Below are 13,472 nucleotides of genomic sequence, written 5' to 3' on the forward strand. Positions count from 1 at the left end.
TTTGGGCTCAGCCTTCGTAACTTAACACGTGAGCAGTTTTAGTGGAGCTGCACTTAATTACAAGGCTGCAAAGCTGGATTCCCACAGCAGAGTTCTCCTCAGGGTAGGGGAAATTATTTGTCTTCTCTGCTGGGACCTGTTGCCAGTTTCAGAGGTTTTTGCAAAGTACCGAGTACTTTGCCCCCTACATGAATCTCTGCTCCCTCTGTTTTATCAGACTCCTGGCTCAGTCAGCTGGCAGTGATTTGGATTGACTGGGCTGACTGTGTGCCAGAGCCTTCCCAGTTCATACCCAGTTAGAGAATATGCAAATTATGAAGCATTGGTAGGTACAATATTAAAAAATTCATTAAATGTGACCAAATTTTTCCACAGTCAGTTCAAGTCTGACAATAGCCAATAACCTGAACTTCAAGAGAAGAATAAGAAATACACAGAATGTTCAAGGAGGTTCATGGCCCATTTTCTGTTTTCCTACATTCAGCAGGTAAAGTCCAAGTTCTACCCATTAAGAGCAAGTAACCTCCTAAATTTTCCATTGAAGATTAAACTTCTTTAAATGATACAAGAGTCATGGGGTTCTGTAGTACTCTGGTGACTAAAAGGGCTTTTTTTTATGACCACTTTGATGCACTGTTAGAAATTTGGAAGTAGACCATGGACCAAATACTAGGAGGACTCCATGAAAATCTTTGATCTAGAAAATTTTTGCAAAGAGAAATTTCTCTCTTGTTTCCTTTATCTGTCTCAAAACCTCTCTGCATCTTTCCTTTAAAACTGTCATGTTTTACCCTCATCCCTTTCATGTCATCCACCCTGCACTCCTGAGAAGTCAATCCAGGCTCTGAACCAGGAAATCAATCTCTGCTGCCTGCAGGATAACTTTTTAAAAGAAATATCTGTCTCCCATACCACCCTTGGTCTTAGGAGGAACTTTTCTGAACAACTTCAAAGATACTTTCCATTGTTATTCAAATTATTTGTGAAATGCCCTCATATTTTAGTGTATTCTAACATTGAGAAAAGAGAGTGTATCCAGAGAAGGTAATTTCAGAGCCTCTCCACCCAAGTCAAAGTGAATTTAAATTATATTGAAGATCACAGCATTTGCACATTCATATCCCAGCTGTGGGCTCTTCATCAGTTGCCAGGTGAACTAGTCCAAGATTTTAGAATTCAGTCTATCTCTTCATTGGACTTTAAAGCCCTCACAAATTTTTTATGTCAAGAACCTACTTAAGAAATAAAATGCTTTAACTATTCCAACAGTTGCATTCAATTTGAAGGATCTAGTAAACATTATGAAGCAGAGCTAAGGGAAATCCCACATGCCTAATAAAGTTTTGGTAGTAATAGGAGATAAAGTTTGAAGTTTTCATAATAGATTATCTAAATATCTCCAATGCAAAGCATTAAACAAAGCAGGCCCAGAAGCTGTTGTATAGTTTTTAAACTGTCTTCAGAATCTGAATAAATGTAATCATTTTCAAACTATTGATGTTCTGGGAGAAATGTTACTACTCTTCCCCTGTGTTGTTATCACTATTTCTGTTCAGATTTTCAGAGTGCATTTTATGTGTTTTTTATGTTAGCAAGGTCCTTCTACCTCCCAGTAATTTGATTTTAACCATTTTCACATTTTCATTAAAACTGTCTTTTAGTAAGAGGAAGTGTAGTAATTTATCCTTACAGGGATGTTGTGACTCAAACACTCCCTTCCCTTCCTGTTGCTTGATCCAATGTAATTAAATAATAGATTTCATTTCATAACTTTGCAGTAGCAATAAAGAGGAAATTATGTTCTGAAGGCATGTTTATTTTTTTTCCTCAGCCTCTTCATGGCTTAAAAGTGATTCTTTCTCTTCGTGCTAAAGTAATGTGAAACAGCCTTTTCAAACTTATGTCCTTGGGAAATGAATGTTAATTAAAGAATGAACATTAAATAGGAGTTAGGAAATCAGGGCCTTTTTCAGACACAAATATCTGTTGTTCAGATTTTACATTTATGCTCCTCCATGGTGCTTTCTTTTCTCTCTCTGAGCAAAGCTCCCTCCTTTTTGCTTTGATTTTCCCAAGACAAAATCTGTCACATTCATGCTATTGATGCCTAGAGAGGCTACCTGGAACAGAGGCAAGACAAAATTAAAGAATAAAATAAGTATTTATTGAACGGCCTTCAAGGATACTCCTTGGGCAGTACAAGAGCCTGGCCATGGCTCTATCCACTTTGGATGCAAGATGGACAACTGGTCATGAGTTTTCACACTTGTATAAGTTTTGATCCATTTACATATTGGGGTTAATTGTCCAATTACAGCTCCAGGTTATGGAGTCCCATCCTCCCAGACTGCTCTCCTCGATTTGCTGTTGTTTTACTTTTTGGGCCTGAAGCTGCAACGGTGTCCTTTGCTCTCAAGCTGGAAAAGGATTGTTTTGTCTGAGTGAACTTTGAAGACAACGTGCTAAACTTTATATGAAGTTCAGAGTCACGCACCAATACAGTACAGAATCTGAAAAACGTAAAAACTAAAACTTAAGGCATCACTCTTACCTGTACAATTTACCTTAGTTGGTTTTTTGTAAGCTCTGAGAATTATAATTCATACCAATGAGTAAGAAAATACAATGAAGCAACACATAATTAGAAAATTTTGGACTTCCTTTTCCTCATTTTTTACATGAAAATGGGTATGCCTTGGACTGGGACTACTGTTTTCCCTCTATTTTTTCCTTTCTGTTGGATTAGAAGATTCTTGGAAGAAAGTAGTTACAGATTTAGAATATTGGAACCATTTTTAAATGTCCTGGAAAGACATTTCTTGATATAAGACAAAAAAGTTCACAGAACTGCCTATATTGAGATGCATTCTGATAATACCTTGTCCTCATTGACATTAAAGATTACGGGACAAGGATGTGCCTTTCTCCAGTCTTATAATATACACTGTATATGTTGTGATTGAAAAAATATGAAAACTAAATGGTTTTGATTTTTTTTTCTACTAATAATTTGAATGCATTTTTTTTATAGACTTTTTCTACAAAGAATTTGAATAAGTCTTGCAAAGTGACACCTGAGTGTCAAAATTTTGCAGGCAATATAATGTACCTGGAGCCAAGACACCTGTGTGGTCTCTCTGGCATCCAAAACCATTTAAACCCATAGTCCTCTACATCTCTTACATGTCTCACTGTTTAATCTGAGAGATCCTACAACATTTACTTGAAGTGCCCATCCAGACTTAGAAGCTCTCACTTGGTTGACATATGCACTTGAGTAAATGACAATTAAAAAGTAAGAAGAAAGTCCAGTGTGAATCATTTCAGGTAAAATCTTTTAACATTCAAAGTCTTCCATCATTACCATGGTATTTGCTAGCATGAACATGATTGCATCTCTCTCCGCGGCTGTGAAAACTTCTGGAGCTAAGAGAAGATGTTGGTATTTTTGTATTTTGTATTTTTGATGTTTGTATTTTTGTTGGAACATGAATCCTTTTTTTTCTCCTTTTGTCTCCAACTCTAAATCTTCAGAGCATTGTCTTGTGTATGTTCTGAGATTCAAATTTTTTAAGTATGTTTTTATCCTTCATGGTACCCTGGAGCAGAGCCTGGGCCCTGCTCTGAGCCCTCCCTGCACGCAGGGACACCCAGGGATGAGGGCCCCTCTCAGCTGTGTCTCCTCTCCAGGCTGAACAGCCCCAGCTCCCTCAGCCTTTCCCTGTCAGGGAGATGCTCCAGTCCCTCCATCATCTTTGCCACCCAGCACTGGACCCACTCCAGGAGCTCCATGTCTCTGTTGTCCTGAGGAGCCCAGAACTGGACACAGCACCCCAGATGTGCCTCAGCAGGGCTGAGCAGAGGGGCAGGATCATCTCCCGGATCTGCTGGGAATGCTCTTCCTGATGCCCCCAGGACGCCATTGGCCTTGGCCTCATGGACAGTTTGTTGCCCCCAGGACCCCCAGGTCCTTCTGTGCAGAGCTGCTTTCCAGCAGGTCAGTCCCAGCCTGTGCCAGTTCCAGGGGTTTTTCCTCCTTCCCGTGTTTGCCTTTGTTGAATTTCAGACAGTTCTTCTCTGCCCGTCTCTCCAACGTGTCAAGGTCCCCTACATTCAGAGCACTAATGGTTGCCAGCTCTTCATAGCAATACTTCATTACCCTGAGGCTTCCTCTAAAAGCACTTTATCTCTGAGCTTGGGGTGGATAAATACATGTCTTATTTTCCCTGTGTCAGACAGTGACGCCTGATTCCAATTTGCTGTCATATGGAAAGGAAGAGTATTTATTTAGTGTTCTGGTGAAACTAATATAGGGCAATGATTATTTTCCTGTGTGAGCAATGTAAGGATACATGATTTAAACAATTGGTGCTCTCAACAGCAATGGGAGAAAGGAACCTGTTTATATTAGATGGTCTCTCAATCAACAGAGAACAGGGGGTTTTCTGCTTGCAGCCTTGGAATCTGTGTAAGAATAATCCTGAGTGGTGGTTTCTTCTGGGATTTGAAACCAAAGGACAGGAAGCTGAGGGATAATATAAACCTCTGCTGGTTTACATGCCACAGTAATATTAGAGAAAGAAAAGAAATAGGAAAAATTGATGGATAGGAAATAAATCTGAGTTAATAAACTAAATATTCAGAAATAATGTGATCTTCAGTTCTTAAGAATATTAAATTTTAATAGATTTTTTTTTACTAAAGGAAATGTGAATGCATTTATTGATAAACAGTTTGCATGTTCTTATTTTTTAAAAGTACCATTTAGTAGCCTAAAGGCATTCAAAGATGTAACTTAGATGGAAATAGTAGTTATTGTTGAGATTCTCCGCTTGGAATATCTATAGTGATACTTCTGTGAAAAAGAAGCAGCCCCTTGGGAAAATTTCAGACCAAATCTTTTAGTTTTATTTTAATTTGGACTAGATGACCTTTAAAGGTCCCTTCCAGCTCCAACTATTCAATCATTCTACAATAATTTCCTCCAAAACTTCATAGTTTATATAGTTTAGATACAGGAAAAATTAATGCCAGTGATTTACAATGGAATGGATCCACGTACCTCAGCATTTAGAATATCCTGACAATCCTAGAACAGGAACAATCAATAAAGGGGACATCTACACTCATCTTCAGAAGTGAGGAAATCTGTTTGCAGAGGTTGGAGGCCTTTTGGCTGGGAGAATTTTTGAGTTTCAGGTTGGCTAATGAATCTTTCATATCTATCAAGTTCACACTTCACAAAGCTTTTTTCACAGTCTCTTGCTCATTCTAAAGAACACTACTCCATCATTTCCACTTGAATGATATTTTTCAAGCTTTTTTCCTCCCTTGTAATAATAATAGATGCAGTAGAAGTTTCCAAGTTTGTTTTCTTGCCTGCTGTTACCACCAGCAGCAGGAGAGAACATCAGCTGTGGCCATCCCCAGTGACACACCAAATCTTGAATTAACACCTCTGTAGCCAGTGAATAATTTGACCACATTAAAACTGAGTTCAGTGAGTCTGAATACTTTTCTGTACCTAGAGACTTTATGGTTTTAACATTGTTGGTATAAATTCACTTAGTTTGGTCAGTATTACCTGCTATAAATGTCAGGTGTGCAATAGGGTTTCTTTTGTTTCCTGGAGAGTAGAAGAATTACAGCTATAAAATGTTGGTCCAAAGTGTTGATTTTGGAATTTGAATTGAAAGAAGGAAAAAGAGGAAAAAGTCAAGCCTGAAGCTAAAGTTGAAATGTGGTAATTCTTCATAACTGCATTAAATTCTTCTCCCTGTGTGTCAGAAAATGGGGGGAAAAAGCTCTAATTTAAGAAGTTAAGCTTTAATTATTTAAAAAGAAGGTATTTTTTAAAAAGTACTTTGATTCAAGCTTGTCTTTTGCAAAATAGATATATTAATTTCATATTTATTTGATTTTTTTTCCTCAGTAATCTAATATAATTTTAAAGGAATCGTTCTGTCTCCAATAGATAACAGAGCCCAGGAACATGGTGCATTTTCCACTTGGCCCACTCCATTACACAGGCTGGCTCCGTGTAGTTTTCTAAAGACTTACATATCTCTAATTTTTTTTCTTCTTTGGTATTTTTAGAAAGATCTTGTTTGTAACTTGAAGAACATAAACTCAAACAAGCTGTCTGTGTTCTTCCTTTGGTGTTTTTCTCCCTCTGAGCATGTAGCTTATTTTTTTCTATTTTTTCTACTCTGATAGAATTGAATATGTTGCTAAAAACTATGAATAACAAACCAAGAAAAACCCTCTGACCTTTTCTATGATCATAAGTATGTGAGGTGTGAGTCAAATGAAAAGAGATGATGATGTCTAAATTCATATCAAATGTTCAATTTAACAGATGGGAATATTCAGAAAATACATTCATCATAGGGTCTGTGGGGCTCTTGGATAGTAGTGGTGTGGTAAAAACCCTGTAGGCTGAGGTGTGGGACTTATATTTTGAGCTCCTGGGACTGACTTTCGCCCAATTTCAATCTGAAGGCAGCGGAAGGAAGGGCTGTTCTCTCCTGTGGCTGGAAAAACCTGTGTTCTTGATTTTATATCAGCTGCTTGTCACCCCTGACCTTGAAACCATTGAGTATTGAACCTGTAGAGGTGTTCTTTATGCTTTTTAACCTGTTTATTGCCAAAGATGCTTTTGAGGTAATTCTTCTCCAGCTATGAGAAGCTGGCTGCGGACTTCATATCTATATCCAGATCCAGCTGTCTGGGCTGCCTGCCCTGGAGGTCAAGGGAAGGTGAGGTGAAGCAGTCAATCTTGCTTTAGGGACTTAAGAGTACAGTTTTCATAAAGGGACAAATATAGTAAATTATGTCCTTGAAACCAAGATCTCAGTAGAAGGCAGGGGCTGGGGGGTATGAACTCATGTTTTCCTATTTTCATGATCTGCATAGACTGAGATTCACTGTATGTCCAACATAAAATAAAGCTCTTATCAGTCTCTACAGCTCCCTGAAAGGAGGTTGAAGCCAGGTGGAGTTTGGTCTCCTCTCCCAGGTAACAAGTGATAGGACAAGATGAAATGGCCTCAAGTTGTGCCAAAGTAGGTTTGGATTAGATATTAGGAAAAAAATTGCTGCAGTGAAAGGGTGGTCAAACATTGGGACAAACTGTACAGGGAAGTGGTGAAGTCACCATCCCTGGAGGGATTTAGCAGATGTGTGGACGTGGCACTTGGAGACATGGCTTAGTGGTGGCATTGCAGTGCTGGGGGAAGGGTTGATCCTAAAAGTATTTTCCAACTTAAACAATTCTGTTTTCTAAAGCCTCAAAATGTGATACAGAGCATCATTTTCTAGAGGTCACATATAATCAACTGGTGTTATATTAAATGGTCTTCAGTAAAAAAATACGTTTGAAATGAAGTACCTATTAAAAAGAAAATTTATTGTCTTTTAATCTGCAGATGGACGTTTTTTGTTTTAGACAGCTTGTGAACCCTTGTGCAGTGATCCTGAATCATTACCTGTGAGGGTGCTCTAATGGGCTCCATAATGTAATTATCTCCCCAGGATGTGCTAAGTGAATAAAGCACATCCCTTTGCTGAGTTTTGGAAATAAATTCTGTGTTTTCCCTCTCTGTGTGTTAGAATAAGAAGCTCAGGGGTCACCATTAGTATCATGTGAAATTAGTATCATGGAAAGATTGACGTGAAAACCTGTATTTACCTTTTCTATTTAGTTGCCTTCATAAAAGTATCAGGATGGTCTGGAATGTGTTTACAGGACTCTATCTTTATTCAGAATATTATTTGGTAATTTTATAGGAGTGTGGTTTTTACCTAGGAAAAAATAGGTGAGAAAATAGTACATTTTAATGCACATTTAATAACACAACAACCTTCCTGCCTCTGAAAAAAAATTCACCCAGGTGAATTTTCTTGTATAATGAAAACAAAACTGTAGCTCCTGCAGCATTATTCTTGGCTCCCAGCAGTTCCAAGGCATGCAAACATCACCATTCCAGCTCTGTCCTGCAGTTTAACTGGAAGGATTATGTCACAACACGGTATGTTTGTTTTCCAGCTTGTCTGTTTGTCCATCAAGAAGGTTTTGTAGAAGAAGTATCAGTGATTGTTGACTTTGGAGGTAGTGGAAGAAAAAATAATTCTGGAAGAAAGAAAAAAAGCAGAGTCCCATTGAAGTAACTGTGCTTCTGTCACAGGAGAATGAATACTCCTTTCAACAAATCTATAATTTGCAGAAGTTGCAAAAAGAAAATAGCCGTAAGGTGACTGTTAACATACTTCAGTTCATCCTGCCAAGAAAGTTAACTTCATAAAGTCATTAAACCCATGATTACATTTTAAAATATTATTCCCCAGCCATTTCTTCTTAGGCTTTAAAATATAGTTACTGTATATACTACCTTCTTTGTAATGGGAAAAATTGTAAAATACACTTATTTTTCATAAACTCCTAATTATTAACAGAGCTATTTGCGCTCCTATAGTTAAAATCATTTCAACACTTCCGTTATTTAAACTTCACTTTTAGGGGTTCATAATTCTGCTGTAATAAAAAATATATTCAGACTCTGAGGTCTCAGACATTGTTTGCAGGTATTAGGGAATTTAGTCTGTTTTTCTTAAAAAAGCTAAGTAATTTAGATTGTTTGCTGTTCTTCAATATCATCCCAAACAAAATATTTTGTAACGTGGACCTAATTTCAAAATTTAAAAAATTAAGAGAAGTGAGTATGTTGGAACTGCTGCAGCCCCAAATTGTGTGACTGGCACCGAGGCTTGGAGAAGGAGATGGTGGGAAATTCTTGCTATAACTGCTCTGTTGCCGTGTGGTAACCTCCTGTATGAGCAGTTCCTGCAGGATTTCTATCCCACCCCTCATCTGGAGTCATGGGCAGTGCTGCTCCCTGAATGAAACCCTCCGTGCTCCCACTGCAGCCAGGGATGAGGCACCTCCTGATTTCAGAGAGCTGAGAAGGCTTTTCTGGAATGACAAATGCTCGGGTGCTCGGAGATGGATGGGTTCTTTGGCACGGCTTCCTGAAATCCCCCTTCATCACGTAATGACTCAACAGGGCCTTCAGCTCCAGAAATTCAGGAATCGGGCTTATTGCATATTAATGGCAACTCTGGGACAGTCAAATAAGACAGTTTGTTATAATACTAATTATAGCAAAGCACTCACGTTGTGGTTTGAATGAGTCAATTATGTGTGTGTTAAACTATAAATACATCTTCCCCCAGCCTCGGCTGTGTGGGACGTAATTTTTATTTAATTGCTTGGATACATATTTACCTGAGCATACCCTGGTTTCCCAGGTAAATACGTGTACCAATGCATAACTCATTATGGTCTGTTTGAATAAATAATCCATATTTTATAACTGTACAGGAAGTAATTATTTTCGTACTTTGCTTTCTTAAAGCCAAAGAAATTAAATGCTGTGTGTCCATTCCTTAAAATAAAATAGATGCAGAAATCGAGGCAATACGAGAATAAAGTTTTCATTGTTTTGGTAGAAACTGAGAATATTATTCCAGATTTTGATCTTGTGTTTAGCCCAGAATAACTCCATTAAAGTAAACAGTGTTATTCAGGATTTACTTAGATGCAAATGGGACATGAATTTGGCCTTTGCTCCTTACACTCCCTTCCTTCATCACAAGACTCTTGCAAGCAGCTCACACACAACCATTGCTATAAATGTCATTGTCACATGTTTATAATTTGGAAAAATAAGATATTTCAGCTACACATGGAAATTAACATACCTAAACTTTATGTCTTAGAGAGTCATGGAATGGTTGGATTGGAAGGGGCCAAGAGATCATCCTTGTGCATGTTTGGGAACTCTAGGGCGTGCTTTCCCTTTGGATATTTCTGCCATTGTTTTACATGATATTTGGGAAAGCTGTGTTGTGTTATCACCATGCTAAGGTCAGGTTTTCTAACACTTTTAAGCTCAGTGGGGCCAAAGTCAGCCTTGGCATAAATCCATTAGCTGCAATAGATTTACACCAGAGAGGAATATTGGCTCATTCTTGGTAAATTTTTTTTTATCCAACTCTTTATATTTTATGTTAGAAACATAAGTAGCTTGCGTGCCCTCAGACTAATCAGAATAAGAAACTGTTTTGCTTATGCCAAAAAATAGAGCTATCATTTTTCACATTCTTACATTTTTCAAGTGAGATTATGTTACTGTGACTTCTGAATTCCTGAAATCTCTCTGGTCTCAGTGACTGCAAGAGCCAAGAGAGGGTTGCAAGGGGAAAATCTGAACCTCTTCACGCAGTATTTTTTGTGTTGTGCGTACCAGATACAGTTAATGTTTTGTGTTCATGTGATTAGTGTGGAAAAAAATCAATGCAGTCCAGTATTATGATTTATGGACTGAATCTTTTGCCCACTGAACACTTGCCAAAATGAAAGCTCCCCCCCTTCCTCTTCTTTGGATATTAGAAACAGCTACTGTTTTTGTTGATCTTTTTAACTCCTGAATAGGCCTATTTCAAGTCATAGCAGCATGGGAGCTCAGATTAATAATATACTTATTCAGCCAGTGATACTGAGTGAAACCATTGCTAGTGTGAGTATGAAGGATAGGATTTCTTTAAATTATTTTCAGGTGCATTCATGCATTTCTAAAGAAGAATACAGAGCTATTTGAACATAAATTAAATTGCTGTGTATTGATCATGTTACAGGTGTGTATGAATTTTAATATCAAGAATTTTTGAAGGTGTCTCTTCTTTTGATGACTTTTGTCCTGTGCTCACTGTCAGTTTTCCATCAGAGAGTTAACAAAGCTAAGGGCAAAAAAGCTTACCATTAAATCTTGCTTTTTGGATTATGTTTTTTAATTTAGAGGATAAAGTGTGAAGCATCACTTCTATCTCAGTCAATACAGCATTATGTTTTAGGCTGAAATTGCTTGTCCACAGAGGTGGTGGATTCCCCATCCCTGAAAAAATTCAAGGTCAGACTGGATGGGGCTCTGAGCAGCCTGGTCTAGTTGAAGGTCCCTGCTTGTTACTGGGGGTTGGACTAGATGACCTTTAAAGATTCCTCCAGCCCATTCTGTGATTCCATGATGATGATGGGATTTGCTCCTTTCACCTCACAAGTCAGAACCAAAGGCTCGTGAGCTGAAAGGAGCAAATCCCACTGACTCTTTTTGTGCATTTGGGTTGAACCTCCTTAGTGATAAGCATCAGCTGTGCAGATAACCCAGGTTACCAGGTTTCTAACCCTGTTCTGGTTTTGTGTAAAAACCCCAATTTCCTGCACCTACTGAAAGGTGATGTACTTAGTCCTTTACAAAGAAATTTTTTGCTCTTCACAGCACAATTTGAGGTGTTCAGGGCCTTTGTAGGCTCTGTCACAATGGATGTGAGGGCAGTCCATTGCTTCACAATCCTTTGGCCCCCTCTTATCAGTTTTTGTGTCATTCCTCGCTCAGTCCCGTCTTTATTATTTTCACAGCTGAATGGCCTGTTCTGTTCAATAAAGTTTTTCAATTCCTTCATTAATAGAGTCGATGTTGCCTATCAATTCATTTTCTTTCTCCCAAATGAAATAAGAGCATTCCTAAAAAAGTTCTTCATGTGAGTCTGGTTTGTACTAATGCTAAGTCAAGTAGGGGTAGAGTTTCTTTCAAAAAATACTTAGGTAAGCTGTTTAAAATTAATATTTGTTATTCTAAAAAATTGGGAGAGCGATCAGCCGCCTTTCCACAGTTGCAGATAAAGTGCTATGGCAAGAATTTGGCATTTTTACATTGCCTGAGAGAATTAGATGTTCATTTTCTGTGCTAAGAGAATAAAAAAAATGGCAGCAGGACTTTTTAAAAGCAATCATTTTAAATATAAACAAAAAAGCTTTTTCTTGAGATTTGTCAAAGGTCTTCCAGGCTTTTCATAAAATTGTTATTCGCTTCTTGGCAAGCAAGACTCGAGTGAGTGACACCTTTGAGAGTCCCAGCTTGTGTTTTAGTGCACAGCTTGTATTTTGCTATGGACAACCATGCAAAATATTATGTGAATTTATTTAAAACAAACCCCAGTGAATAAAGTTTTTAACACTGAAAAGGCCATTTAATTTATTCATTTATTTTAGTTGCAGCAAGCAGCTGAAGTTTCTCAGATGAGAGGAGCTCGAGTCATCTCTGCTGAAGATCTCCTATTCTTAATGCGCAAAGATAAGGTACAGTAATTAGACAGAAATTCCTTATTTTATGTAGTCAGCTGCTTTTGTGTTTTCAAGTGCTTTCTTAACCTTTGTAAAGGAATCCATCATCATGAATACCTTTATTTTGAAAGTATAGCTGCTCTGCAATCATATGTGATCAAGCATGTTATAATCATTCTGTAATATCTGAGATAAAAATTGGTATTTTTCCTATAGCTTCAATTATCAATGGATTTTTTTTTCCTAAAGCTTTAGTGTAGATTATGTGCCTTAGAGCTCAAAACAATTTCTTAATAAGATATAAGTATTGATCCCTATACTTTATGTCCCTTTAATTAAAAATCAATAATTCTGATTTCCCCCTGCTTATGAAGGGTATCAATGTGATGTTTGACAATGTAATCATTATAGTTTTGTTATTTAGACTATCTATAAATCCTCTTTGTTTTATTTGATAATATTTTTCCTATGTTCTATCCCACTAAAATCTCCAAATTTAGATATGGCCTTGCTTTCTCTGGATAGTAAGTAGAGCAGATCGACAAGGGAAAAAAATAATTTTCTCTCCTCACATTTAATAATTATTAAAAAAAAGTCAACTATTTTTTTAATTACATTATTTATTCTTCCTTTATGTTCTTTTCTTCCTTAGTTTCCCTCTTTCTCTCACCCTTTTCTCTCTTTTTTTTCCTTTCCTCATTTGACAGGTGAAACCTAATGAACAAAACTATTTCAAAATTAAACCCCACTAAAACATGAAAATAAATTGTAGTTCCTTTATCTGATAAAAGCTGTAAGGCTGTTCTGAAAACAGTGGTTGATATGGAGTCGAAGTTCATGGAAATGTGCATTTCTAGCCTAGAGTTTCCAAAGTAAGCAAACATTTTGGAGTTCCATAAAGAAGCCCGATATCTGAATTTCTCCTTTCTGAAAGTCAAACTCATTTCTGTCTCACAGCAAAGTACCAAGGAGCTCAAATAAATAATATTCAATATGGATTTGCTACTGTCCTGAGGTACTTTCTATGTATGGATTTTCTGCAGACTTTAATATGACAGATATTTTAAAGGTTATATTTACTGAGTAATGTGCTACACGTTTGCATGTTTGTGTGTTACAAAGTTTATTAAATAAGAAATAACTATGTAATAGTAATTAATATAAATGTATTTTTTCTCATAGAAGAAGCTTCGAAGGCTACTTAAATACTTGTTTTTTCGAGACTACAAATCTAAAATTGTCAAAGGAATAGAAGAAGATGACATCCTCGAAGGTAGAAAAAAAGAAATTACTT

General features: G+C 37.2%; 1 protein-coding gene across 7 annotated transcripts in view; it reads left to right on the forward strand.

Annotated features, from left to right (window-relative positions):
* Positions 1–13,472, forward strand: part of SUPT3H (SPT3 homolog, SAGA and STAGA complex component) — a 259,112-nt gene that overhangs the window by 160,994 nt on the left and 84,646 nt on the right. For 5 of the 7 annotated variants that reach the window (XM_030944325.1, XM_030944322.1, XM_030944323.1 and 2 more), the window contains 2 exons: positions 12,107–12,193; positions 13,361–13,451. In XM_030944325.1, the coding sequence (XP_030800185.1) occupies positions 12,107–12,193; positions 13,361–13,451 (178 nt within the window). Of the gene's footprint in view, positions 1–10,591; positions 10,696–12,106; positions 12,194–13,360; positions 13,452–13,472 lie in introns of those variants that run through there. The other 2 variants (XM_030944327.1, XM_030944326.1) reach the window with 2 other exon arrangements.

Source organism: Camarhynchus parvulus, chromosome 3 (genome assembly GCF_901933205.1).
Source record: "Camarhynchus parvulus chromosome 3, STF_HiC, whole genome shotgun sequence".
In the NCBI taxonomy this organism is placed as follows: domain Eukaryota; kingdom Metazoa; phylum Chordata; class Aves; order Passeriformes; family Thraupidae; genus Camarhynchus; species Camarhynchus parvulus.